Here is a 25,594-nt window from a genome sequence, read left to right as displayed (position 1 = left end):
CTTGTTGAAATCATGCCACTTGTTTGAAGTTAATATATTTACACACATAATATTTCTTCTTTCCTTTTAAGTTCAAAATCTCTGAAGATGCAGAAGATGCATATGAAGATATATGAAATCCAACAACTACCTGGGCATGAGATGCACGCAGCTGAGCAATCCATTGCTCCCCAGTCTGCCAGACATCAATTTCATGACACACATGAGAGTTTGGATCGAGTTTGGTATACCTGGCGTCGAAGGAGAAGGGCAAAAGAATGCCAAATCAGGTGCTAAACACAAAACATAATTTTCACTGAATGGAGCAGGGGGATCAGACCTGAAGAACTCTGGTTTTAGTAGTTTAAGTGCAGGCTAAGGCAAAGGTTTTTGTTCACAGGCATGCCAGACAGTTCTGAAGGTATCTTGTGGTGACTTGAGGACATGCATTGGCACAGTCAAATTTCATAAATTTTTTTACTTTCTAATGTAGAAAGACTAATGATTTAATCTTGCCCACCTCTTGTGTTTCTTTTGTTTGTTGAAGGAATCTTGACAAAAGTGGGATGGCAATTCTTTAGAGATTAAAAGCCTAATATGTGTTGAACAACCGGAGCTGATCCAGCAACTCAGCCCTGCTGAAAGAGGCAGGGCCTATTCATGACTCTGTGCTTTAATTAATTACCTTGATGTCTTTGGTGCTTATTGGGGCCCTCTGTGTGTCAGTTAACTCTTAAATCTCTTTGTGGAAATAAAAAAGGGATGGTGAGGGGGGGAAGGTGACAGCCTCACAGCCACAGATTAGTGAGTTGAACTGGTACAAGGAGGAGCTGGGTGAGAAGTAGGACTGCTGTGGGGGAGGTAGGAAGGAGAGCTGCTGGTTTCAGGCAGGAGTAATCATTAGGCTGGCTGCTGTGGAAACAAGTCTGACTCAGTTGACTTCAGGGAGACAGTGATGTTATTGCTTCTAAATCCCAGAAAGGCCCCCCAGTTAATTAGCAGCTTCCTCAGTAGTATCAAGTGGGTGTAAGTGGACTGCTTGGAAGATGTTTCAGCAGGCTGGGTTTTCTAAGGAAGTATGTCCCAGTGTGTCTTATAATGATGCAATTTTGCTTGGTGAATAGTCCTGTTAATGGTACTGATTTCATGGGGTAAATATTTCATATAGGCATTGATCTTTGAAAACCAGATCCTTGGTATTATTACTGAAACTAGCATAAAACTTCTTACTTTACTGCTGCCTTGGAACTAATAGAGGAAGAGTGCAAAGGCAACTAACCTTTCCTTACATTCCAGGTATCTGGCAAACAAATTCTTCTATATATGGGCAAAAAAGACATTTGGACAAGTTCTCCCTTCCAAAGCCAGGTATATAAAATTACAGAAGTTGAGTGGGGGCTTTTCTTCCCTTTTTAATTTTTTTTTATGTCTTAGTGCTGTACCATTGGGCCGAGAGTACTGGCTGCACAGAAAATACCTGGATGGATGTCTTAGAGATCACTTGAAGGTTTCCACTGAATACTCTTCTTCCTCCTGTTTTTTGACTGTTTTTGATAATCATGGTTTAACTTTACAAACTAAACTCATGGAATCGTGGTTGTCTTGATGTAGTTGAACTGTATGTGCATATAAATGCTGGGGTAGGGTTGTGGTACCTGCTTTGAAATGAATAATTTTTCAAAGTTACAACTAGAGGTCTTGCAGTTCAGTTCATTTTAGTGTTTGCACTGTGTTCTGAATGTGTATTAATTTATGCTTTGTAACTGTCTAAAATACCTGTGGCAGAGAATTTGTTTCTGTTTTTAGCCTCCTGTCAGCTACTGAAACCCAACACTTGGATACTTCTTTCTTGTTTTGCTTTAATTTGCATGTTCATTCTTGTTTGACCACACCCTTGGGAATTGCAGCAGTTCCTAGTGGGAAGACCTGTATTTGTTACAGTCAGAATAAGATCAGGCCCTTAGTTACCCAGTTTCGTTGTACTGTATCTGACTGTATGTAGTTGGAATACACTGTACATGTATGTCTGCCCTAGCTGGTAAATGGAAGTTGTTCTGTGAACCTCTCTACTCTGCTATCCCATATGCTGCATTTGCACTGCTTTGGCTGTGTCTAAATTCAGGACAATGATTACTTCTTTTATTTATTTTTTAGGTGGATGAGTAAAAGTACATTTTATGAAGTTTGGCTAGTAGCATAAGCAGTAATGAATTGCCTTTTTAGACTTCAGAGTCCCCAGTTACCTATAATTGCAATGTTCTGTTAGTGCACCAAGTCCAAATAATTATCATATAGAGCTCATTTTTTTTTTCTTTTTTTCCTTTTCTGCTTGAGTGCTTGGAATGACTTAGCAACTTGGTTCGGGGTAGGTAGATCTGAACTGCAACTTGTGAGAGGATTCAGATGTGTTTTACTGAGGGATCTCTGGGTATTCCAAGCCTAATCCTGTTACTACAGACCTGACCAATTTCATTAAGCTGGTGGGGTAGTTGTGATCAAAGGTTGTGAGTCTGCGTGCTTTTTGTTTGTTAGCTTGTATGTTTTCATGGGTCCTTCTGTTTTCCTCCTCTCTGTCACAAAGCAGAAGAATGTTTTTGAAAGTATTTGTATTCCTGTTGATGAGACTTTCCAGTTTCAGAAGAACTTTTCCAGTTCTTAGGCTGCTGCCCAGGTCATCTTGATCACATGGAAAAATGCTTGATAAAATATTTTAAAATGAAAAAAACCCCATGAATTGTTTGAAGTAGTAGATAATGACCATTATTTTTAGTTAGATGATCAAAATCCTAATTCCTTTATGCAGACCTTCCTATCTTTTAATTTTCAGTTATTCACAAATCCGTTTAAATGTAGCATCACTTCTTACATGGTCAGCTGTGTGGTAATGAAATCTGGGTATAAAAGCAGAGACTGTTCTATATGTGACTTGTGAATCCATTTTGTGCATGGCTTAGCAGCCATTGGAAGGAGAAGGTACATGAGCAGATGAACAGCTTTGATTTTAGTGTGGGTGATGTGCAACTAGCTGAGGGAGTTCTTAAGCCTATTTAAGTGTTCTTAAAGAAGATTTTAAATTTAGGATGACCTAAGATCAGCTGTTTCTAAGAACATAAGGGAACAATCCAAGTGTTATAAAAGCTGAAGTAGCTTTTGTATTTATTTCTATACATAAAATATTTTGTGTTTAACAAAGTAAAACACAGAACTGAGCATAAGAGATACAAGTTATTCATAGGTCTGAAGTCAACTAGCACTGATATTTGGAGTTGGCAACATCTGTCTTTCCTTCCTTGACTTTATGTGAAGTATTTACAGGCAGTAAGCTGATTGTTTCTTGTCATACTTCATAAAGTCGTGGAATAAAGTGTCACAGTAGGATAGTGGTATTTGAGTGCAATTAGATACTGTTGGGCTAATCAGACAAGGCTGGAAAAAAGGTAGCATAATCTTCATTAAAACTGATTTGTGGTCAACCTTTCATATGTCCAAATCTTTCAACTGTTTAGATGCTTTTATGACCAGAAGATTCTTCAAAAAACTTTTGGAGAGTGGAAGGAGTGGTGGACTGTTTGCAGAGAAGGAAAGCTCAGCCTCAGAGCAGAAAACCATTACAGGTTTGTGAAATGACTTCCTGTTTTTATGTGTATATGAGGAATTTTCTTTAGGTTCTGAAGGAGTTACTAACACCAGTGGGCAAATTACATCAACAGTACCTCTAGGCCAGAAGCAATGTCTTCATTGATTATCTTCATATTTCCTATCCAGCCTATCTTTAGAGTATAATGGAACTTGAAAGAATCCTACTCTGGGCATTTGGTAGCTATTTCACTGAATGGCACTTTTTCATTTCTCAGGCATTTTCTCTGCAATTTGATGTTCAAGGCCTGGAGAGCCCATGTAAGGCAGCAACAAGGAAAGAGGAACAAATACTATGTTGTACAGTCTCATGGTAAGTGAAGTGCTTTATTGGGTGGCCTATTGAGATGGGAATTTCTATGGGCAATATTTACAGAGAATCTCTGTCCCTTGTATGTGTTTGCACATCACCTCCCCCCAACGCTCCCCCACCCCATGGAAATGTAATGCTTTTAGGTGCAGATGGTTGTCTGTCTTAAAGCTGGCAGGGGGGTTCTGTTTGATGTAGTACCCTGTAGCTAGCTAGTTATTTAGGGATGCCAGTGAATAAGCTTAAGGGCCACTCCATCTGCTCTGGATTGCATTGTTTGTTTTGGGGGGTGTTTTGGTTGGTTTGTTTGCTTGTTTTTCTTTATCACAATATGTGTTCACGTAACTATTTTTTTATAGAATGTGTTACTGGAATTCTATCAACTGTGACTGTAGAAATTAGATAGTAATTCCCTGGGGTATTAACTGCACATGTCTTATCTGTATTCACTATTCCTTCTCGCTTGTGTCTTGCAATTGAAAAGAGGCCCAAACTGTTGAATGCACCGTATCTTACTGTGTAGAGCCTTTGTTTTGCAGTGGATTTGTCGTGCTTATGAAATTGCATATATTGATTGCAACTTCCTTTGGCTTCAGGGGGTATGTTCCCCTGAAGGAGAGGATGTCCCTGTGTTAAAGGTGATCCTGTGGTTTTGTTCTGTGCTGATTTGCAAAATAAGTTAACTGGTCTCTTTGCATGTGAATGTAGCCTCAGAATATTACAGAGACTGGGCCTTTGGAAACAAACTGAGAGGCTATTTCCTCTCTTACTGAGGGCAGAGTGCTTACCGAAGCAGTTGTATGTTACTTACATAGAAAAGTGACTAAGGTAGTTTAATACTTGATTCACCAGATCACAAGGAAATCTTAAACCATAAGTGTGGTGGGGTTTGATGTTTTGGTTTTTTTTTTGGGGAGGGGGGGGGGGCTTGGTGTTTGTTTTTTTTTTTTGTTCTGTTTTGTTTTTTGCTTTTTTGGTTGGTTGGTTGTTGTTTTTTTTTTTTTTAGTTTGTGTGAAATGGCATAAAATCAGTGATGTTTTTTCTAATGACTTTGCTTCTATAGTGTCAGTTCTGGGAAGCCAGACTGTTGTGCGGAGAAAGTGCAATGCACTGCATAAAGTGGTAAACTGGAATTCGTGGCACCACTTCTGGTTTTAGCTGCATGCTCAGCTTGCTAAATGAACTTAACTTGTTTCTGGTTGATTTCTCTGCTTGTGATAGAGAATAACTCTTGAAAAGCTACTGATGAACCTGATGAACTTCTTTTTTAAAATGAAACAAAGAAAATCCTGTGATTCTTACTCAGTAAGGTTGTTACGCTGAATATTGTTCTACAGTTATATGCCCTGTAAGCACTGAAGACAAAGCAGTGGCATTGTCTGATAATTCACGCTGCTCTGACCAAGTGGCATGATGCTGTCAGCGTTTCAAAGGTTCTTGCCCGTTCGACACCCTCAGCCGGATGGTTTTTCGCGGCTGGTGGTGCTGTTTCAGGGTTTCCCACGAGGTGTCACTGCGGGCTGAGGGGGATGGAGCTCAGGGGCAAGTTAAAGAACAGTTCAGACGTTTAAGTGGTTAAAAAGTGCTGCATTCATGCATGAACTTAAGATGAAGTATTGTTTTTGGTTTTGTGCACAGCAAAGAAGCAAAACTTGCTCAGGACTTGGCAGTGCTGGCTGGTTTATGTTGATGTCCGAAGGACAAAACGTGGGATGCAGTCTGTGGCGTGGGCATTCAGGGAAAGAAGCTGTTTGCGGTGAGAATGGAATGGAAACAAGCAGAAAGGCACTGACCATAATGCCATGGGTTTTACCTGTGTCCTGTTATCTCTTCCTGCAGTGACTTTGTTCCATGTTAGAATTGTTTTTTCCTCCTTTTTGGGGTGTGTGTGTCTGAATTCTTCTGGTACATCCAGAGACTGTGAATTTTGAAGATTGTTGTTCATGCATTTTCTGGTGAGGGGAAGGTGATTTCTTGCACTGAACTATGGAACCTGCATTTGAACATGTCTGTAACATACCTTTGGCAGCATATCGTGGGCAGTGTGGAGAAGACGCTACCAGAGCTGCACAGGACATAAAATGAACGTTTTGGCTCTGCAGCATTGGGCCCAGAGCCTGCAATTTCGAGTAAGTCCCAGGAGCTTCCCCTCCTACCAGATCTAATTTTTAAGTTGCATGCACATACACATATGACTAATGTTGCGGGTTATTAAAGTATAGGCCTTATACTCATTTGCTTTGCGAATTGCAGTACTTAAGATGGAAGAGCATATTAACATATGAGGAAATGGAATGAAGCTGTGTCAGGGGAAGTTCAGATTGGACATTAGGAATAGGTTCTTCATTGAGAGGGTGGTCAGTCACTGTAACAGGCTCCCCAGGGAAGTGCTCATGGCACCAAACCTGTCAGAGTTCAAGGAGTGTCTGGATGATGCTCTTGGTCATATGATTTGGTTTTAAGAAGTCCTGGGAGGAGCAGGGAGTTGAACTTGATGATCCTTACAGGTCCCTTCCAACTTGAGATATTCTGTGAAGAAGGTCAGACCAATTTTTTTTACAAGAAATCTAGGCAAAGCAAACTGGGTCCGTGTCTTGTATTTGCTAGGAAGCAGACTGTCCAAAGGAGTTGTTACTGTCTTACACAGTGCTTGATGATAGTGGAACTATTGGAGTTCTCTTCATCACAGAAACTAGCTGCAGGTCAATAGGAGGTTAACCAGGTGTGTGTGTTTGCAGCTCTGGCATTTTGAGCAGGGCATGAAGAGTATTTGCATCCAGCTGAACTCTGATCTACTATCCCATTAGGAGGCAAGATAGCACTGGTCAGCTGCTTGTCAGCACCCTGCCTCTTTGTAAGACAACATTTCGTATGTCCGAATGAATTTCTGTGATGATATTCAATTCCATTTTGGGGTAAGAAAATACAATCCAGCATTTCATATTCTTAAAAGGTTGTCATCTCCTTCAGTAAGTAGTTCATCCTAGCTGGTGAAAACAGTGTTAAAGAAAACAAGTTTTCTTTCTTTTGATGGAACCGGCCCTTTGTCCTTGTCATTAAATGCAGGTATTAAATGATATTTGATTTGGCCTGTGCTGTAAGATGGCAATGCTGCCTGGTTTTCTTCTGCTAAGGAGATAAACTCATGGCTTGGGAAATCTTATCTCAAGATGTGATTCTCTTTCGTATGAAAATACTCTGAAAGCCTATTATTTTGCCATTTTAATATAAAAAGTGTGAAAGTATTAATTAAAAAGTTTAATATCAGTTCTTTGTCTTTGACCTTGTCTGTGCTGACACTCCTTTGATTTGTTTCTTGTTCAGTTGGTTAGTTAGGTGTTTTCCTCACCTTGTGGGGAGATACCTCATTGCTCATGGATTTTACCTTGAATTTGCTATTCCTCCTGTGTTCTTCCTTTTGTCTTCTTTATTCTACTTCCCTAATCTTGTCTGTTTTTTTTTTCCCTGTTGCCCTCCCTCCTCAATTGTACTGTCAGGCTTGGTTGCAGTGGCGAGAGTTGTATTTGTACTACCAGAATAACAAGCAGAAGGAGACTAGGGCAGTAACTCACAATCGGCACTGGGAGTTGAAGAGGTGCATGGAAGCATGGCTGGGATACGTAAACCTTCACAAAACAATGAAACTTCAGATTGGTGAGTGAAGATGATGAGTTAGGACTGAGCAGGGCTCAGCCCCTTTGCTTAAGGCATAGTGATGTTTTTTTATATTCTAGGGAGATGCTGCAGTGTTTCTGCTTACTCAACAGATAGTGAGATGCAACTTGGACTGTATGCTGCTAAGGCTAGCTAAGGTTATATACTGAACTATTGAGGAGATAACTTGCTTTCCTTGTGATTTAAAAGAAAAAGCTTTAGATTTCCCTTGATGAAAACTTGCACATTGTCATTGCACTGCAAATGATGGAGTGTCTTAACTTTCCCTTCTTCAGTGAGTGCAGTATGTTACTGCTTTAAAACTGCCTTTGTGATCAATAGGAAAAATGTAGTCCATAGCTGAGTCTTACTGTGAATTCTTACCACCATATTTCAGTGCTAGAGCTTCTGTCACTTCAGAACCAGTGGTTTAAGTGTCATGGCCTTACCTGATAGAAATGAGCCAAGGATGGAGCAAGTAATGAGTAATTTGTGTGTTTGTTTTCCAGAGCTGGCCCAAGAGCATCACCGAAGCAGGATAGTCCGGTCGTGTTTCTCTAGCTGGCGGCTGTCGTGGGAGTGCAGGAGAAGAATGCATGCTAACCAAAAGGACATGGAAAAGCTAGCGTCAAGGATTGCCTTACGGAGAGTCTTTGCACACTGGAAGCATTGTATCCAATCTGTATTTAATTGCTAACAGGGACAGGTTAAAAACATTTCCTCAGGGAAAAGATCTGATTAATAAGCAGGAACGTTGTGCAGTAGCGTGGGTGACAACAAACATCTTACCATTAGTAAGATGTATGTACAGCCGTACTAACAATTAGTATAACTGTTGCAATTACAGTTTGTTAACCTGCTGACAGCTAGGAGCCAGCAGAAGATAATTTAGGGGTGGAGAAGAATTGATTACTTAACAGTGAATTAGAAACATACTGTGAACATGACAGTAATCAAAACTTGTGCAGGTAACAGTGCTGGAAATTAAAGTACTGAAGCAAATTTAGATGGAGATCTAGTGCCCCTCTGTGGGAGAAGGTTGTGTATGTATCAGGGTGGATGTTTCTGTGTAGAAGATCCTTTAACACAGTGACAGATGTTGTACTGTGTATGGAAGAGACACGGCAGTGTGAGCTGGCTGAAAAACACTACAGGCATCATCTGTTGGTAAGAGCACTGTTATGCATCAGGTGGAAGAGGCTGTGGAGGGAAGTTGGATACTTCTGGCTGGCACTATGCCTTTAATACCAGTAGTGGGGTGTGGGCGTTAAGTGGGCAATGCCCCATTTTCTGCCAGGGTGAGTTTGGCTCTACCATCAGGTTTCTAAATTCCAACTGTCTGAAATCTGCCAGTTGAATCCAAATGGGGAAACTGTGCTGCTGTCCAGAATAATTATTCTTCCAATTGGGAAGCTGGTGATGTAGCAGATTAATCTTGATGCTATTGGCCATTTCACCATGATAGTGCATTTTCCCCATTGATTTTTCCCTGCTTTTTTTTCTTCTCACCACTACCTCAAATGTTTCTGTCTGCCTCAGGCATGAACAGTCCTCCAGCTTTTTTGGAACTGAATTATGTTCAAGTGTGGATCAGTGCTGATCATCAAAGCAGTGGCAGTCAATAAATGTATTTAGATCATAGATTGAAAACATTGACTATAAGAGAACTTTAAGGCAGGATGCTCTCAGAATGCTCTTTACCATGTTCATCCCTGAATCAAGGCATTTTGGGATCGTAGATCAAAAGACCTTGTGCAGAAGAGACCTGAAAGAGGAGTGGATCTTTTCTGTTCTTGATAAGGAACAAATTATGAGTCTTGAAGTGAAGGAGGAGGTAGATTGGGAAAGGACTTGGGTAGTGGTGTTGAAAGCTGAATGAGGAGTTAGATGTCTCATAATAAAACCCTGGGAACATGGAAGGGAATTTTAGTTTAGCTGGAGAAGCGATGATTTGTGAGGGGAAATTGATGCGTGGCTTTGATGACAAGTTCATAAATCTTAGTTGTTGCAAGGAGTAGCATCAAACATGGATTGTAAGGAGCAGCCAGTTCTAAGCTGTGGAGTGCTGGTTTGAGTTACATGAAAGTTGTGGGCATTTCTTCTTGTTACAGACGCTCGGGTTTAAGGGTCTCTGGCAGAATGTCGTGAGCACTCATCTTCAGCAGATGAGAAAAAATCTGTCACACCGTCAGCACCAGGTTACAGTGAGTCTGACCTTTCTTTGTGTTAGTTTTTCTTCAGCTGTCCTGTTGGCTTCCACTTTCATCTACAAAATGCTGGTTTTTGCTAAATCAGTGGCTTTGTTGCTAAATGCTAATAGCCACAGAAAGCCTCTTGTGTAAGTCAATTGTCAGTCTTAGTTTAGTCCCCTCTTTTCCTATGTTTAGGGTGACTTTTACCAGAAAAAATAATCATAGCAGATTATAAAACAAGGTTGGCATGTGAAACAGTGCAGAAGGCAACCATTGCAGCATGCGGTTTCAGTAGGACATGTAATTATGTCTGTCTTTGGATTCTCTTCCTGCCTTGATATCTGTGTTTTTTCATGTGTATTGTTCTGTTTCAGGTGCTGCAGAAGTTCTGGACCCGCTGGAAGTCCCATTTGGAAGAGAAGGAAGAACAGCAGCAGCAGCCCTTAACAACAGTGGCTTACGCCCGTTATAGGTACGCAGAGAAATACTGATAGAAAATTGTACAAAGGTGGGATTTGTGGGCCTTTGATTCTCTTTTAAAACCTGGTAGTACCTTTGAGGCATGACCGTTCTGCCAGTTGCTCTTATATTTTCTATGAGTAGTGGAGAATTTACATCCCCTGTTTCTCTGTGAAATGTGAGAGGGAGATTGATCTAAGCCTAGCTCTGAGGCTTGCTTAGATTCACTCAAAATGAGGCCAGGTCCACAACTGCAGTCATGCCAAATCTATTAGAACTGCTGGAGTTATTCTAATTTAATTTTACAACGTGAAATTGAGTGAAATTACTGGGAATCTTTCTTCTTTAGAGGTGCTTGGTGTTTCTGTTTTCTATTAAAGTAAATGGATGCTGTGGGTTCTCATCACTCTTAAAATTCAGAGTAACAATACATCTTACTACTTTTACTGGCATATTATGGAGCCATGGACATGCACAGGAATTACAACAGTGTGTTCTTGTTCATTGTGGAAATCAGTCCAGGTGGAGAATATTGATTGGAAGAGGAAGAAAAAGAGTATTTGCCTTTTCTGAGATTCCTTGAAAGCCTTGCTTGGGCTTGTATTCTTAACCACAGATTCAGTGCTGACTCTTCAAGGTAGAGTTATGATTTATTGAGCTATTATATGCTTTTACAGTAAGACCCCTCCCTGGACAATGGGACACTTTTCCCTGCATAAGTTGAGAGACAAATAAGTATTCTTTAACATTGAATCTTCTTCCTAGTAGACTTGGGACCTTGTGCTTTTCATTGACAGAGAATGGTCACACCCTGTGTTTCAGATTCATACCTTTGTGTCATGAGAAGCCTGGCTTCACAGTTGAAAAGCAAGCTGCAAAAAGTCTGGTTTGGCTTGGGTATGGGCTTGCTCTTTGGGAGATTCACAGATAGATTTGGAGTGCAGCTGAGTAATGAGGGCAGCTGCATTTCTCCAAGCAATTAAGAGTTTTTCACAACTGTTTTGAGAGTGCAGCTGTGCTGTTAGCTCTTACCCTCTGGAGACAAGGAGAGAGAAAATGCTCAAACACTCAGGACCTCAAGCTTAGTGAAGGTGAGTTGCAGCATACAACTGCTGCAGTGTCACTCATGCCTGTCTCACCAGGGAAGAGACAAACTCACTGGTTTTGGAGCCATACCTTGATTTCATGGGTCAGGAGCGTTTTTGTGTGCAATCCTTTCTCCTTAGAAAGAATATAAATGAAGTCCTATTTCCTGAACAAACGATAAGAAGTGTGTTCCTTGTTCTGAGGTCGGAGGCTGCTTTTCAACCAGTCCTAAGTAAAACTTCCATGGCAGCTTGCCAGAACTCAGCTTCCCTGTTGGTCTCTGATGCATGTATATGCTGTTTCACAAGTCAGTGCCCCAGTTGTGTTGTCTGGTGGTAAGACCTGGGAGGTACCCCAGAAGAACCATCAACTGGGATTTGTGACTGTCTACAGATCAGAGACACTCTTACTGGCAACTGCTAGTACCCTCCAGGAAGACTTATGTTGTTTACCACCTCATGAACTTGTAATGAGCTGTAACAGCTATACCAAAAATTACCTGGTAAGAATCCAAGTATCTTTTAGGCCTCTTTAGACTGGAGAAGAGCTGAGACTTGCTGACAGTCTAATTAGTACACCCACATGACTGAGGTCTAGAAATAACTGGTGTGCTCTTTCTACTAGGCTGTAGCTCAGACTTCTGGACTAGGAGGCTTCTAATATATGCTGCTTCTGTGAAAGAGATGTATAGTGCTCAATCATAAATATATATTAATTGCATTTTTGGAGTGCTATTTGGTAATGGCTCTCCCTGGAGAGGACATGGACTAGCAAGTATTATCTTCATCTAGAGAGAAAGAAGCTTTGATCATGAGGGCAACTAACCTGACCGTGTTCATAAAAGAAGGCTTTGGTAGAACCTCTTCAGTGTTAAGATCAGTCCACACTTCTCTTTGTTGTTTGTTATTATAATTTCTTTCAAGTCCTATTACAATATTTGTTTTGGTTTTAAATAGAGAAAGTTGAGTAGGATTTTCCAACTGTTTCCAGGGGAGGAGGGATTGGACTGTATTTACAGTGGAGAAGAAATAAAACGTTGTTAGTTCATTTTTTTTCTTTGTGTTTATTCTTTATAAATAAAATTATTTGCTCAGAAGTCGGAACAATCCTTTGAATGATCTGAATGAAAGCAGAGAGTTCTGATACCTTCAGAAAATTCACTAATCTGATGTATTCTGTGTAAGATTTTAGGGGGCAAATTGTCTGTTTTTTAACTCGGAGAATAATGAGGAGTACAGCTGCCTGATTTCCAAAGGTGGCTTGCATTGTTTGAAAAATCAACTGCTTAAGTTGCAGATGGATTAAAATGGTCTCTTTTCTGAAGGAATTCTCTCCTGTGCTGACATTCTCCCTTTTTGCTTGCAGGAGGATGTTGATGAGACAGGTATTTGACATGTGGCTGCTGAATGCCTGCAAGCAGCAAGAATACCGAATGGCAGAGAAGAGGGTAAATCCACTCTCTTTTACCTGGCCTTGTTTAGGAAATAGAGGGCATGGTTTCTTAGTCACTATCTGTGAACATGAGTTGGCATGAGATAGACTTGGGTATTTTAAGTTCCCTTTTCCCTTTTGGGGGATCAAGTCAGGGGAAGCAGATTACAACCAGTATCACCTTTTTTGAGTTAAGCTATTTATTAGTAATTTAATAATAGTTTTGAGATGTTGTTACTAGAGGGTAACTGTTCACACATTCATTCCCTTATTCCCTCACCCAGTAAATGTTAATTTCATAGTTACCTGGTTGAAACAATAATGGTAATAAAGAGTCAATCCCAACCTATTTAAAAAGTTGAGGGTGGTGCTGACAAATTGGTTGGTTCTAGGGAGCTGTCCATAAAATCACTCAAGGGGTCTTTCATTCCCAAAGAGGTATATATAATTCTGTAGTCTTTATCTGTAGCAGCCACTGCGACCTTTTATGTGGTCTGAGTTCCACAACTCCTAGTTGATGGCAGTGTGCATGTGTGTGGCCTTATGCAGATATGGCTCACTGTTGGTGTTCTGCGATTATCAGTCCCTGCAGATTCAACAGGAGTGTTTTCTGGAGCTTATCGGTTCTTAGGAGTCTTTCATACTTTCATGCTACTGATGAGTGTGTAGTTTTCCTCTCTTTGGCTTGCTGTTTTCTAGTGGCAGTTTCTCCATCTACATGCATGTAGGTCCCTCTATAATACATTCACATAAACTCACAGCTAAGGGGCTTGGGTGACATGTTTAAGAGGAAAACAAACACTGGGCAGTTCTGTGCATGTCATCTTTAAGAAGTTGCCTTCTGTTGTTTATAAGTGGCCTGTGCCATGAATTTATTGCCACTTTCTTCCTATCGTAGGCTGCACTTCATTTTGAAAGGCAGCTATTGCGTTGTTTCTGGTTCTTCTGGCGTAGAAGAACAGCTGCATGTTTGGAGGAGCAAGAGAACTTGGTTCATGCGCAAGGTCACTACAGCAACCTGCTGCTGCTGAAGGCTTTCTGTCTGTGGAAGCAAAATACTCAGGAGAGAAAATCAGAGTAAGAAGTTTATTTAAAAGGGAGAATGATTTGGATTGGTCCTGTGGTGGCCTACTTTTGGCAGCTGTTAATTCACAGTGATCCTGACTCCTTATGTGTGCTTTGGAATCTACTAGCTTGTCTTTCAGTAAATGACTTACTGAAAATAGCAAGTGTGGGGTCAAGTGCATGCTAGAGGGGTACAGTAACATGAGTTGCATCTTAGGAGAAATAATGATTTTTCTTATAGGAGGCTCAAGGAGATGCAAGCCTTAAGATTTCACTATTCAAAGTGTCTGCAGCAGACTTGGAACAAGTGGAAGGAGGTGAGGGAGTTAACAGATGGGGAAGAGCTTGGATCCTATTTGTTTTGTACAGATTGCTTCTACCCATATGGCTAGAAATGAAATGGTTTATTTTAAATAATTAATTTATTTTAAATAATTTTAGTCATTCCTAAGCTCCCCTCCTTTTCCAGGTGGGTAAAACCAGTTCAGTGTGGGTGGAACAGGAATTGCATAGGGAGGAGAGGGAGTTCTTTGACTTCATGTTCACTTCTCTAATATAGTGAGAATGGGACTGTAGTTTAGGAGATTTACCCAGGAATGTAACCAGAGTTAACATGGTGAAATTATCCCTACCCAGTACTGTGCATGTCCTTCTCAAAATTAGAAGTTTGCAAGGCTATGGTGTGGTCTGTAGTTGTGTACAAGTCACAGCAGGCCCTATCAGATGGCTCTTCACTTTTATGCTGGGCCTTTCGCTTACCATGATGTGATAGACCAAATATGCCTCGCAGCATTTCGTATTGAGGAGTTTTAGAGTTGACACTCTAGTATGTTGGTCCAGAGCTGTTAACTTGAGTGAACTGTATCAGTCTTCAAGAGGATTTCTAAAAAGGGCAGGGTTAAAAAAGCCTGAACCAGGCCTTCTGGAGAAATAGCAGAATGCAGCACTAGTTGGAGTGAAAAACTGTTACAGCAAGATTAAAGGATAGATGTTTCCCCAGTGATTGGAAATGGTCCTTTTACCTCTTTGCTCTGCCACTGCCTGTTTTCTCTCTATCATGTGTACAGGTCTTTCTCCTCTTTCCCCCTCATAGTATGTGGAACATCAGCGTGAGAAATGGAGGAAGCTGGTGCAAGCAGACATGCACTATCAGCACACATTACTGGGCAAGACCTTGGCAGCCTGGAAGGTAGGAGGGAACATCCTTTCCTATGAGGGATTTGTGTGTGTGTGTGTGTGCTCAAGTGCTTTGGTGAGAACAGAAGAGCTGCCATGCTGTTTCACTCTAAGCACTTGCATACCAGGGTGGAATGAAGGCTGTTATAGATAGAGTATATAAGCTCTAGCATTGTTTTTTGGAGTAAAAGAACCAATGTAATCATGTGGCTTGGTGAAGGGTCTGTCATAGCTGGCATTAACTAGTGTGTAATGACTCTTTATCTCGGAAAAGCAGCATTTTGATTTCAGTGTCTGCAACCTCATTTTCCCCCCACCCCCTGTACTCTACTGCTGCTACTACTCTCCAAAGCTGCTACTAAGAGTTTTCAGATGTCTCCTCTCCTCAGGTGTTGCAGTTCAGGGAGATTTTACCTCTTGCTGCTTTTTTTGCAGACTTACCACCATAAGGTACAGTGTATTCTATCCCAAGTAGCTGACAAGGAGAACCAGCACACCAGACTGCTGCTCCGGTAAGCCTGTGTCCTTGTGCAGCAGGAGAAGTGGCTGCAGTGCACTCAAATTACTCCTTTTCTTTCACTGCCACCTTTGTAAATTTTTGAGTGGTCAGTGCTGGGAATTGACTCTGCTGTGCATTGCTGTTCCTGGGCAGATCACCTGGCTAGAAGAAGTCAACCTCTTCCAGAATTGCCCTCTGTTTTACTTTAACTTTTTTATTTTAGCCCCATAAGGGACAGCAAACTGTATTAGTTTCTGCAGTGAGCACATGGATTCTATGTGGGTATGATATGAAACCAGCCTGGAAGATGTAGAGGCTGTCTTACATTAAGAGTAAGGAGAGTGGTTAAAGATAATTTTGTATTGGTTTGTAGTTGCTTTAGTTTTAACTACCTCATTTGTTTTAATGCTATACAGCCACAGTCACTTGCAGAGCCTGATTGATTTGGCATAAGATGCTGAATTTAAGGGGTGTTCCAATTTTGTACTGCCTTCAACATAGACTCAAAGGGGCAGAAGTTGATTTGCAAGACTGAGTTTATAGAGAGAGCTGGCTTTGGCTCCCCTGTGAGTTGGAGGGTGCCAAGTGAACAAGTGAGAATCATTCTTAATGGGTTTTGTTTGTTTTTTTTTTAATTTTTATATATTTATATACCCAGGCACGTTCTATGTACGTGGAGAGAAAATGCTCTTGCTCTTGTATGTGAAACTAAGGCTGCTATTCAGGCAGATGAGCACTACAGGAGAGCAATCCTGTCAAAGGTAGGGTCTCTACAGCAGATACGATGTCTTAAGTACAGATGCTTGTTCATGCATGGGTCAGGTAATGCAGGACCAAAAACTTAATCTAAGAGACACTTTCTCCCCGTTTCCTAGCAGGAAGGGAGGATCAATAGTATGGTACAGCATAGTAGTAGTACCTGAGGTGGGGGGGAAGGCAGGTGGATGGAAAAGGAGAATGAATGAAAACTGCAGGGGGACCCTTTGCTGTATTTACTTCATAGGAAATTTGCACTGTCTTGCTGAGCCTTATGTGAAAACTGAAATGAAAATGGTTTTGTTGTCAGCAGTGTGGAGTACATTGCTTCTCCCTCCAAAGAACATTGCAGTCAGTCTGTACCCTGTCTCTTGTTTGTATTGCACCTTCAGGTGTTAGCACAGTGGAGGTACGCTGCCCTGCTCCAAGTGTGTAGCCGTCAGCAGAAGATGATGGCTGTGATGCAGGCCAGAAAACATTTGGATATAGGTGAGTTGATGGAGATATTAAACTCTCAAAAGACTTAGTTATCTATGTATGATTCTTAGACATGGCTCAGTAGAGCAGTCTTTTGTGTCATCTGTACAGATGTCTATTAAGCCTACAAAGGATGTCCCCATAGAATGGGGAGGGATTTGGGACTCCAGTGACCAGTTGAAGGCTGCTTGTGCTACTTTGCTTCTCTATTGGTTCCTTGTCTTTCCTCAAGGGAATTTTCCGTTTCAAAATTTACTAATTTTGAGAAGCTCAGATGTCTCTATTTTAAGGGCAGTGCAAGTAATTTTATCAGTTGCTGCTTCAATCTTTCTCTAGTAATTAATACAGAAAGGCCCTCAAACTTTTCAAGCATTTTCATGGTACCAGCGACCTTCTCTCTTGACATGAGGACTCTGAAGCAGCAAGGGCAAATGATTTCCTAAGGATTATAAAGAATGTCAATGGCAGCAGGGAAGACTTGCAAGTCATGGCTCACTGACCGTTACCTGAAGTGTTTCACAATCCTTCTTCCTGGTGCTGAGTACTGTCAGTGTTAAGTATTGCTAAAGCAATACTTAATTATACTTAAAGCAATACTTAAATACTTTCAGTCTTAGTCTGGAAAAGTAGCTGATAACTTGATACTCTCCGAGTTAATTTATCTTCTCCTAACAGTGTGTTTACAGACCATGTTTCTTCACTGGAAGGACTTAACTAGGGAGTCTCTGATGCTGAGGGCTCAGCAGCACAGGGCAGCACAGCACCACCAGCAGCACCTACTGCAGAAGTACCTGGTGAAATGGAAGAAGTATCATCAGCAGTGCCTTGGGAAAATGGTGAGAAGGATCAACAACCTCCCCAAGCCAGTGAGCCAGGGTGGGAAGTTACAGGTGTGGAGGAGTGGGCTGTGCCTGCTGGTGAAGGGAATGGTAGTGACTGAGCATAGCAGCCTTGTGCATTGGTGAGGAAGGAACATGCCAGTGTCTTGCCCAAAGAAGCTTTTGTAGAACTAACCAAGTGATGAGAAGCTGGGCTTGCCCTGAGTGACATCATTTACTGTTAATGAAATCCTTGCTGGGCTCATAGATATACAGATATTGTTACACCAGAGGGCACTTAGATATTGAGAGTTGTCTCAACAGGGCAAAAGGAGGGTGATAAAGGCTGTTTGATACCTGTTCTGTTCTAGTAGGTTTTGGCTCAGATGAGTGGGGTTTGCCTGCAAGTGACTGTTTTGCTTTCCTTACAGCTACTACGGAGACTGGGAGATCAGCTAATGACTCGTAGACTTTGCTCTACTTCTTTCTCCTGCTGGAAGACACGGGTAAGGAATTGTCCCCTGGGTAGCTAGCACTTTTCTGCTTTATCCTTTCCTCTCCTTCGTACTCCACTCACACATGAGAATATGAGGACCATAAAAATGTCTTTAATCATTTTTTGGATTTTTGGTTCCCCTAGCAGAAGAGACACCTTCCTATATACTGGGTGAACTGAGTAGGTTATTGTGCTATAGCTCTACCAGCACATCCTGTTTGGTTGCTGCTCTGGTTAGCATTTGTGGTGTGGGGTATGTAAACTCCTTACCTCTTTGTTGTGCATTTTTTTTCCCCAATAGCTGTTGGAGCAACAATGGGAAAAGCAGAAGATGGTGCAAGCATTGTGGCACTGGTCCCTTTCATTGCAGAGAAAGGTAGGGGCTTGTGTGGGTCAGGGACAGACAAATGAATTTGCAGATGTGCAGATCATACACAGATTTGACTGCAGTTAGCAGCGTGCATGCTCTGAATATCTGTTTCCTTTCATCTTTGGGGTGCTATATGTTATTTTAGGATGCTGGAAAATTGACCCTGAATGCTCTTACCAGATTAAAAATTGTGCACTTTTTTCCCCATGCAGCCTCAGCTGACTGAAATCCCTGTCTCTTTGCCCTTGTGGTAGGGTCCTGCTGTGCTGTAGCTCTGCCTATTACTATCGAGTGGAAGGGAAAGTGTTTCTGTCTGCAGGGGGGCAGTCCCTGGCCCGGAACCTGTGTTTGTAACACTCGAGCTGGTTGTTGGTCCTGTTGTAGGTATTTGCTGCTTGGTTCAGATTTACCAAAGGGCAACAGCAGAAGAAAGATTGCATAGAAAAAGCCGCAGGAGTTTACCATGCTGCTCTTCTGAGAGAAGGTGTAACCCAGGTCTTGAGATACACCACTGGCTTGAAACAGTTGCAAGGACAGCACCAAGCCCAGCATCAGCTTGAGGTGAAAGAGACAAATGATCAGCTACATCCAGCACTGGTCTGCTCTGATCTACTTTGTGTGTATATTTGTGTGCACGTATGTGTCTGGGAGCCCTACATCTTGGCTCTTGTATGGATCTGACATACACTTTTGCCTGTGGTCTTGTCCATTCATACAGCAGAGACTAGAAACTTCAGACTTGTGTTGCTAATTTGGAACCTCTCTTAATGAAGCTATTTCAAAACTGGGCAATTCCTACCATAGATAATATTGCTGGATGAAACCTTTGCATGTGGCTACTGTCTGGTCTCTAAAGTCTGTGCTATAATGAAGCATTAGAGGCTGCGTCTAGTCCTGTCTTAGCTTTAGCATCATTTACACCTTCAAATGTGGGCTTGTGTCACTTCTGACTTTTGAGTATTAGCCTAGCTCTGTTGTGTAGAAAGGAAGATAGGGATGCCTGTATTGATTGCTCTCTTCTTGGTCCTGGGCAGTTTTCCAAGCTCTTTACCAGGTTTTCAAGACACTGTTTGTTCTGTTTCCCAATGTGCAGCCTGTCTCATTGCAGAAGTACCCAGTTCATTTTTCTTACCCAAGTATTTCCACAGTGAACCTGCTAATTTAGCTTAGGGAGCTGCTATGGCTGTGAGGTCAGCAGAAATCTCAGTTCCTTTCTGTGATGTTCTTCCTTGGCGCAGTGGTGTTGCTTCCTATTCTCAGCCATCAAATGCTCTGCTGTTCTTTGTGTTGGCAGGCAGCCTACAACCTTCACCAGTCAGTGTATCGCTGTGCCATGCTGTGGAAACAGAAGGCTCTCTCCAAGAAATTAAATAAGCCTTGTTCTTTTCTTCTACCTCTGAAGAAGCAAGTGACGTTTAAAATGACTGATGTTAGTTCTGGGAGAAGAGGACATTCAGCAGAGGAAAAGCCAAGGCCTTCAAAATACAGTCACCTACCATTTCACCTTGCTGATGGGGACCCAGCTCTCAGTAATCTGTGAGTGTAAAGTTCTAGTTCCTCCTGCAAATATGTAGTTGTACATCTATGTAGTTCTTCTGTGTCTCTCATTTTTGTATTTCCAAGTTCTCACATTGATGTCTGTAGTCCCTAACACTCTCTCTGACCCTGCGTCATGTGCCTGGTCTTGCATTATACAAGATCTGTGCATAGTGAATACATCAGCCCCCAAATAACAAAGGGATTTGTGATTTTTTTACTTAAATATCAGTGACAGGTAGGATCAGCTCAGCTATGTACTTCCCACTGTTTTTCTCAATATGCAACTATGAATTCGTGGAGCATTAGTCACTTGTCATAGAACACGGGGAAACAATTGAAGGATGATTGTGATGGGACTTTTACCATCATGAGGGCTGATCTTGTCTGAGTGGCCTAGAGCTGTCAGTGAAGCTCTTTTTCACTGAAGCCAAGTACAGGGTCTGACATGATATTTGAAATGATAAACATCAAGATAGTGGCAGTGCAGAAATGGAACTTTCTTCTTGTCCCTTTCTTTCCCCTGGGGAAGCTATTCCTTAAAAATTTCTGATCATGGGGCAGTTTCAAGGAAGAATCTTCCATGAAGCTTCTCAGTCCAGGACAGGAGCCTTAAAGGGAAATAAGGTGTTAGGTTCACATTTCTTTAAGTTAGTATATGCTGCAAAAGAAGTAGTTTTGTCTTGTTCAGTTCTGTCCTTTCCACCACTCCTTGTGTTGGCACAATCCTTCATACAGTAAACCAGATTGTGACACTAATACAGGTCAAAATGTAGTCTTTAAACATTATTATTGCATACAAGGGGAATGTTGCAGAGATGAATGATTAGCACTGATTCTTTAGCTGCAATGCCAGCTTATGCTAATTTAAAATACATCTTGGTTCTGTTTGTTCTTTTCAGAAATACCATCCAACGAGCAAGGTTACCACCACAGAGGCCTGACTTCCCTCTGGGCTCTCTAGAAGGCAAGGCACTGCTGGGATCTCCTTTCTCTAGGTAAAGTCTGTTTTTTAAAGTAATGAAAAATAGGGTGGCTTAGAGTGGGATATGCTATGCTTATTCCTTCAAATCCCCTGACCTTCGTAATACAGAATGTTCAGTAGTTATGGATGGTGCATTGCTCTCTGCTACCAAAAGGCCATCCTGACCTTAAAAACATCAGGTTTCTTTATAAGAAGCAGACAAGAAAAACAAACTTTAATGAAACAGCAACCAAGGCCTTTGTTTCATTAGTGAGAGATTTTGAGGGCAAGATAGGGCCCATCACTTCCTTACAGAATGAATGAGCTTAGGGAATAAGTAAAGTTATGAGTTGTTTTTCTGTCAGTCTTGCCACATAAACTCGGAAGTTTGAGTTGTGCAGGATGCTTTTTGGCTCGTAGATCGTGTTTGCTCCACACCAGGCTTGGGTCTGGATTTAACTAATCTACTGAGGAGTCATTACTGATTCTGGGAATGCAGAGCCAGAACTGAATATTTCTGTCTTGGCTGAATCAACTTTGCTGCTCTAAAAGGAGCTATTTTCTTGTAATTTTTATTTTCCCCCACAGGTCTGTGCTGAGAATGTTCAACAAAGCAGCAGTTTCACTGTCTTGAGCGTTCTGCATTTGAGTTATGGCAGCACTTCTTAGCCCTGAAACTGAGGAGCTGAAACTGCTCTTGTTATAGGAGCTGAAATTGCTTCTAAGCAGATGTTTAGACTGAACTTTCCTGTGAAACTGTTGTGTAGTTAGCTTTAGAAAAGGGAAATATCAATCAGTTTCCTCTCAAAACCCATCTGAGATTGCCGATCCTGCTCCCTCTTTCTCTTGTCCCAAAACAATATGAGGCAGGATTTTGTTAATGGATTGAATTCACAAGTCTAGAGAAATTGTTTCAGCCTGGATTCATTTGGAGAATTTAGAGCAGGGCAGGAGGAGTAATGGAAGCCTTTGCTGCTCTGCTGCTTTTTTGGTTTGGTTTTGAAATCATTGTGGTGTTTTGGTTTTGTTTGTTTGGGCAGTTTTTGCTCTTTGGTAGTTTTGTTTTTTTCCCTTTTAAATTCGGGTTTCCCTTCATAGTAAAGCAGCTGACTGGAAAGCTGTATGCAAGGGAATAACAAGATGACTTCATCCTCCTTCTTTTACAGACCAGAGGCACCCTTTCAGCATACATCTGTGAACAAATGTCTTGGGCAGACTGGGAACTTAATGCAAACACCAGTGGAAGAAAGTACCCCTAAATGTCTGTCTCAAATGGGCAATACCACTCGATCCTACCCATCTCTTGTACATGCTTTACCACTGTGGACAAATGATGTGCACCGTGCTACTCAGAGGCCAGAGCTAAGGTCTCCTTTGTCTTTCATGCCTCAAATGAAAGCTGGAGCAGAAATGGTGAGTGTATTGCTGAAGGAAGAGCTAGTGTGCTTACTGGGCTACTCTCAACATGCATGCTGCTTATTGCTGGGTTTTCCTGTGGAGCTGCTGGCGTGGCCATCTGGCCTTTGGGCTGTTCTTTTCTTGTTCTAGCTGTCATCCTAAAAGCTGACCGAGTTAACTGGCTCTGAATGCCCAAGAGCTCTTTACCACCAGTCTGAAGCAATGTTTTACTAGCTGACCAATCCACATGTATTTCATGCCTCTTTTTCTTGGTCTTGTGTCCTTCCTAGCTGGATGCTTTTCCTAGCAATTGACTTGAGAGTGCTCCTCCTTCAAGGAGTTCAGAGCAGTTATAGTTTGCCAACCAGATCACAGGGATTTAAGAGCAACTCAGTTTAGGAACAGTGGCTATAGCTGACAGTCCCAAAAGTTGAAATTCACTTCCCCTGCAAGTAGCTGCTTGCATTTCAACCTCCTGTTCCACGCCAAATGGGTGGTGTTAATCTTGATGAAACATCTCCGTGCTAGAAATCGAAATGCCTACTTCTTAAGCTCTTCTTCTGTGGTATTTTACGAGAGGGACTCGGTGACTACAGGGGGTGTTTGAGTGGGAGTAGGGTTGAGTAGGTCAGGTGCATTCTACTTGTAGGGCTTACTCAAGAGAACCCTTTGAGGGGAAAAAACATGGTATCATTTTGACCTTGTAGAGAGAAGGTCAGCCTGTGAGTGGTCACAGAGGAGCCCATTCCCAAGACTTTCAACAGGACTCTATGAAGAAGAAGTTACAGCCAAACTTGGAGCCACGTTTGCTGTCACCTGAAACCTTGGTGGGAAAACAGAGTCACCAGACTGCAGGTAGGTCCTCATATCCTAACTGTAGCAGTTGTGTGTCCTCCTCTAGTACCTGCAAGAGTGTAAGTAAGCTCCACAAAACATCAGGGAGACGAGACAGTCTTGCGTGCCTTCTTCAGGAGGTGAAGAAAACCAGTCATTCCTTTTTGGGACAGTAATTAGAGTGTTGTGGATTCTGCTGAACTGGGGCTAATACTGTTCTGGGGATTGGAGGAAGGGAACTGCTAGGGATTGGCTTTTTTTAGGAAGAATGTCCTTGAGTGCTGGGATGTTCATGTATGTGAGGCTGAATGCTTCCCTCATTTCAGGAGGGAAGAATTCTCTGAGTTTTCTCTGTACTTACAGTATGGTTGTAAAGGGGACGTAAGGTGTCTAAGCACCTCCCAGTGCAGTGTTTAGGGCATGAAATTTGTGTTCTGTGTGACTAGACTGACTTCATTCTAGAAATACAAAACACTAAATGCTTGCCAAACCAGCATTTGCAGTACTAAATAATTCACATTTATCTTTTTTGTGTATGTTTAAACTGAGTCTTTGGAGCTCGCAGTGCTGTCAGGGCTCCTTCCCTCTCCCTGTACCTGATCTTTTGGGCAAATAGGTACATGTCACAGGGTGAAAAAACTGTGGAAAGGACTGCGGGAGGGTCCCTGTTTCCTATCTACTAACCTTTCGTTGACAAGAAGAAACAGTGAAAGTCTGCTCCCCTTCCATTGCTTGTGCCTTGTATTTTCCATTCAGCTGAAAGGGAAGAAAGGGAGCACAGTTCCAGAGAAGAAATGATGTTACAGAGGAAGCTGGAAGTTGAACTCCGACACATCCAACAGCAGATGCAGTACTACTTCAGCAGGAAGCAAGAACTCAAGTATGTTGCAAAGCCCTTTTATTTATCCAGCCTTGCTTCATGTTCTTGATATTACACTTTTTGTATGTATCTACTTTTAAACTGCCCAGTCTGTTCACAGCAGAAGTGTGAATGAAACAGGAAAGTTCCAGAGGTTTTGATTTTCTAAGAGTTCACTCCAGGTAGGAGAGAGTACATGTGCCACTTCTTTTGTAGTCAGCAAGTGGCTTAATTATACCTTTGGCAGCTGTTAGTGAAAGCATGACAGAGGTACAGGGTGTAATCTGAAGGTGGTACAAATGAACTTGGCAGAGTGAATTTGAGCTTTTAGCTCTTTTATCATGAGGACTTAGCTTTTCCAAGTGTATGGTTGGTGTTTGACAACTTCTCTACTAGAACACATTTACAAAAATGCTTATAAGAAAATGGGGCTGTCGGGAAAGGGAAAGGTCAGGAACAAGCAGCAGGAAATGTAAACAATTTTCAGATGGGTTTCTCTGCATTCCAGCATCTCTTTTTTAAGACTTTTACCATTCACTGGTTCGAGACAAGAAATTGGGTCTTATTGCAAGTATCAATCACAAGTGTAAGTTGGTTTAGACTGCTGAGCTTCTAACTGGCATAAGAATCCTTTAATCCATTTTATCAGGTCCTGTGAGCAGCAGGCAGATATTCTACAGCAGTGGCTAGAAACCAGCACACAACCAGAGGACCAAGGTGGTGTACAAGATATTCAGGAAGAATTGAATCAGGTCTGTAAACAGCAAATTCAACTTACTTAAGTGATAATCACTATGCTATGCACTTAGCCCAAAGGCTGATGGCAGTTGTGAGCAATTTTGTAGTAACCTGTTGTCATGCCAAGAGAATTAAGACTTGTAATGAGAAATGGACTGAAAAGCACAACAGGCTGCTGTGTAGATGCATCTTATTTGTTCAGAAATGTAACTCCAGCTCCAATAGCCCTTCCTAAGGCTGTTTCCAAGCTCCATAGCAGGCCTTAATAGATTCAGTGTTTTTTCCCTGAGATTTCTCAGGACAGTGTAACTACACTACAGTGACTGTATCTGCATTGCTGCCAGTGCCCAGGTTTTAATACAGCCATATGGGTACTTAACTGTTAGCTCTTAAGCTAGACAGTACTTGGCTGTTCCTGAGTGACACTATCCTGTCACTTAATGGTTCTTAAGAGGGCAGCTGGAGTTTACTCACTCTTCCTCTGTCAGGCTAAATGCTGTCTTGCTGTATCAACAGCTTATGCGGTTCTCTTCACTTTCAGTTGCAGGTGAGGATCAACGCTCTCACCAAAGCACAACAGAAAGAGAGGTATCATGTGCAGAGCCTGGTTGCCCGCCTGCATGAAATCCAGACTGCTCTCAACACATAATGCATCTGAACCAATATTCCAACTCATGGGTAGGATTCTTTGCTCTTTTCATAGCAGGGGAGGATGGGAATGTGTACATTCTCTTAAGACTATGTATGGCAATTTTATTTGATAAATTAAATCTTTTTGCTTGCTTTGGTTTGTTCCTACAAGTGGTTAAAAACCACACAGGAGCTGTATATACCTCATGCTGCACTCACAATACCTGGTT

General features: G+C 41.8%; 1 protein-coding gene across 1 annotated transcript in view; it reads left to right on the top strand.

Moving 5' to 3' along the window:
* Positions 1–25,594, top strand: part of SFI1 (SFI1 centrin binding protein) — a 37,316-nt gene that overhangs the window by 4,613 nt on the left and 7,109 nt on the right. The window contains exons 2-30 of the mRNA XM_057411443.1: positions 72–269; positions 1,276–1,347; positions 3,486–3,593; positions 3,834–3,928; positions 5,565–5,682; positions 5,956–6,055; positions 7,424–7,580; positions 8,090–8,251; positions 8,677–8,747; positions 9,692–9,784; positions 10,147–10,244; positions 12,683–12,764; positions 13,647–13,825; positions 14,055–14,130; positions 14,907–15,002; positions 15,425–15,501; positions 16,147–16,249; positions 16,637–16,733; positions 17,397–17,557; positions 17,971–18,045; positions 18,337–18,411; positions 18,790–18,966; positions 19,700–19,941; positions 20,844–20,939; positions 22,072–22,318; positions 23,011–23,158; positions 23,894–24,017; positions 24,646–24,748; positions 25,276–25,412. Coding sequence (XP_057267426.1) covers positions 72–269; positions 1,276–1,347; positions 3,486–3,593; positions 3,834–3,928; positions 5,565–5,682; positions 5,956–6,055; positions 7,424–7,580; positions 8,090–8,251; positions 8,677–8,747; positions 9,692–9,784; positions 10,147–10,244; positions 12,683–12,764; positions 13,647–13,825; positions 14,055–14,130; positions 14,907–15,002; positions 15,425–15,501; positions 16,147–16,249; positions 16,637–16,733; positions 17,397–17,557; positions 17,971–18,045; positions 18,337–18,411; positions 18,790–18,966; positions 19,700–19,941; positions 20,844–20,939; positions 22,072–22,318; positions 23,011–23,158; positions 23,894–24,017; positions 24,646–24,748; positions 25,276–25,383 — 3,538 coding nt within the window. The 3' untranslated portion in view covers positions 25,384–25,412. The remainder of the gene's footprint in view (positions 1–71; positions 270–1,275; positions 1,348–3,485; positions 3,594–3,833; positions 3,929–5,564; positions 5,683–5,955; positions 6,056–7,423; positions 7,581–8,089; positions 8,252–8,676; positions 8,748–9,691; positions 9,785–10,146; positions 10,245–12,682; positions 12,765–13,646; positions 13,826–14,054; positions 14,131–14,906; positions 15,003–15,424; positions 15,502–16,146; positions 16,250–16,636; positions 16,734–17,396; positions 17,558–17,970; positions 18,046–18,336; positions 18,412–18,789; positions 18,967–19,699; positions 19,942–20,843; positions 20,940–22,071; positions 22,319–23,010; positions 23,159–23,893; positions 24,018–24,645; positions 24,749–25,275; positions 25,413–25,594) is intronic.

The sequence above is a fragment of the Pezoporus wallicus genome, unplaced genomic scaffold, assembly GCF_028554395.1.
Source record: "Pezoporus wallicus isolate ANWC-B61680 ecotype Strahan unplaced genomic scaffold, APGP_CSIRO_Pwel_v1 contig_6401, whole genome shotgun sequence".
Classification (NCBI taxonomy): domain Eukaryota; kingdom Metazoa; phylum Chordata; class Aves; order Psittaciformes; family Psittacidae; genus Pezoporus; species Pezoporus wallicus.
Note: the sequence above shows the minus strand (reverse complement) of the source record. Positions and strands in the feature narration are given on the sequence as shown.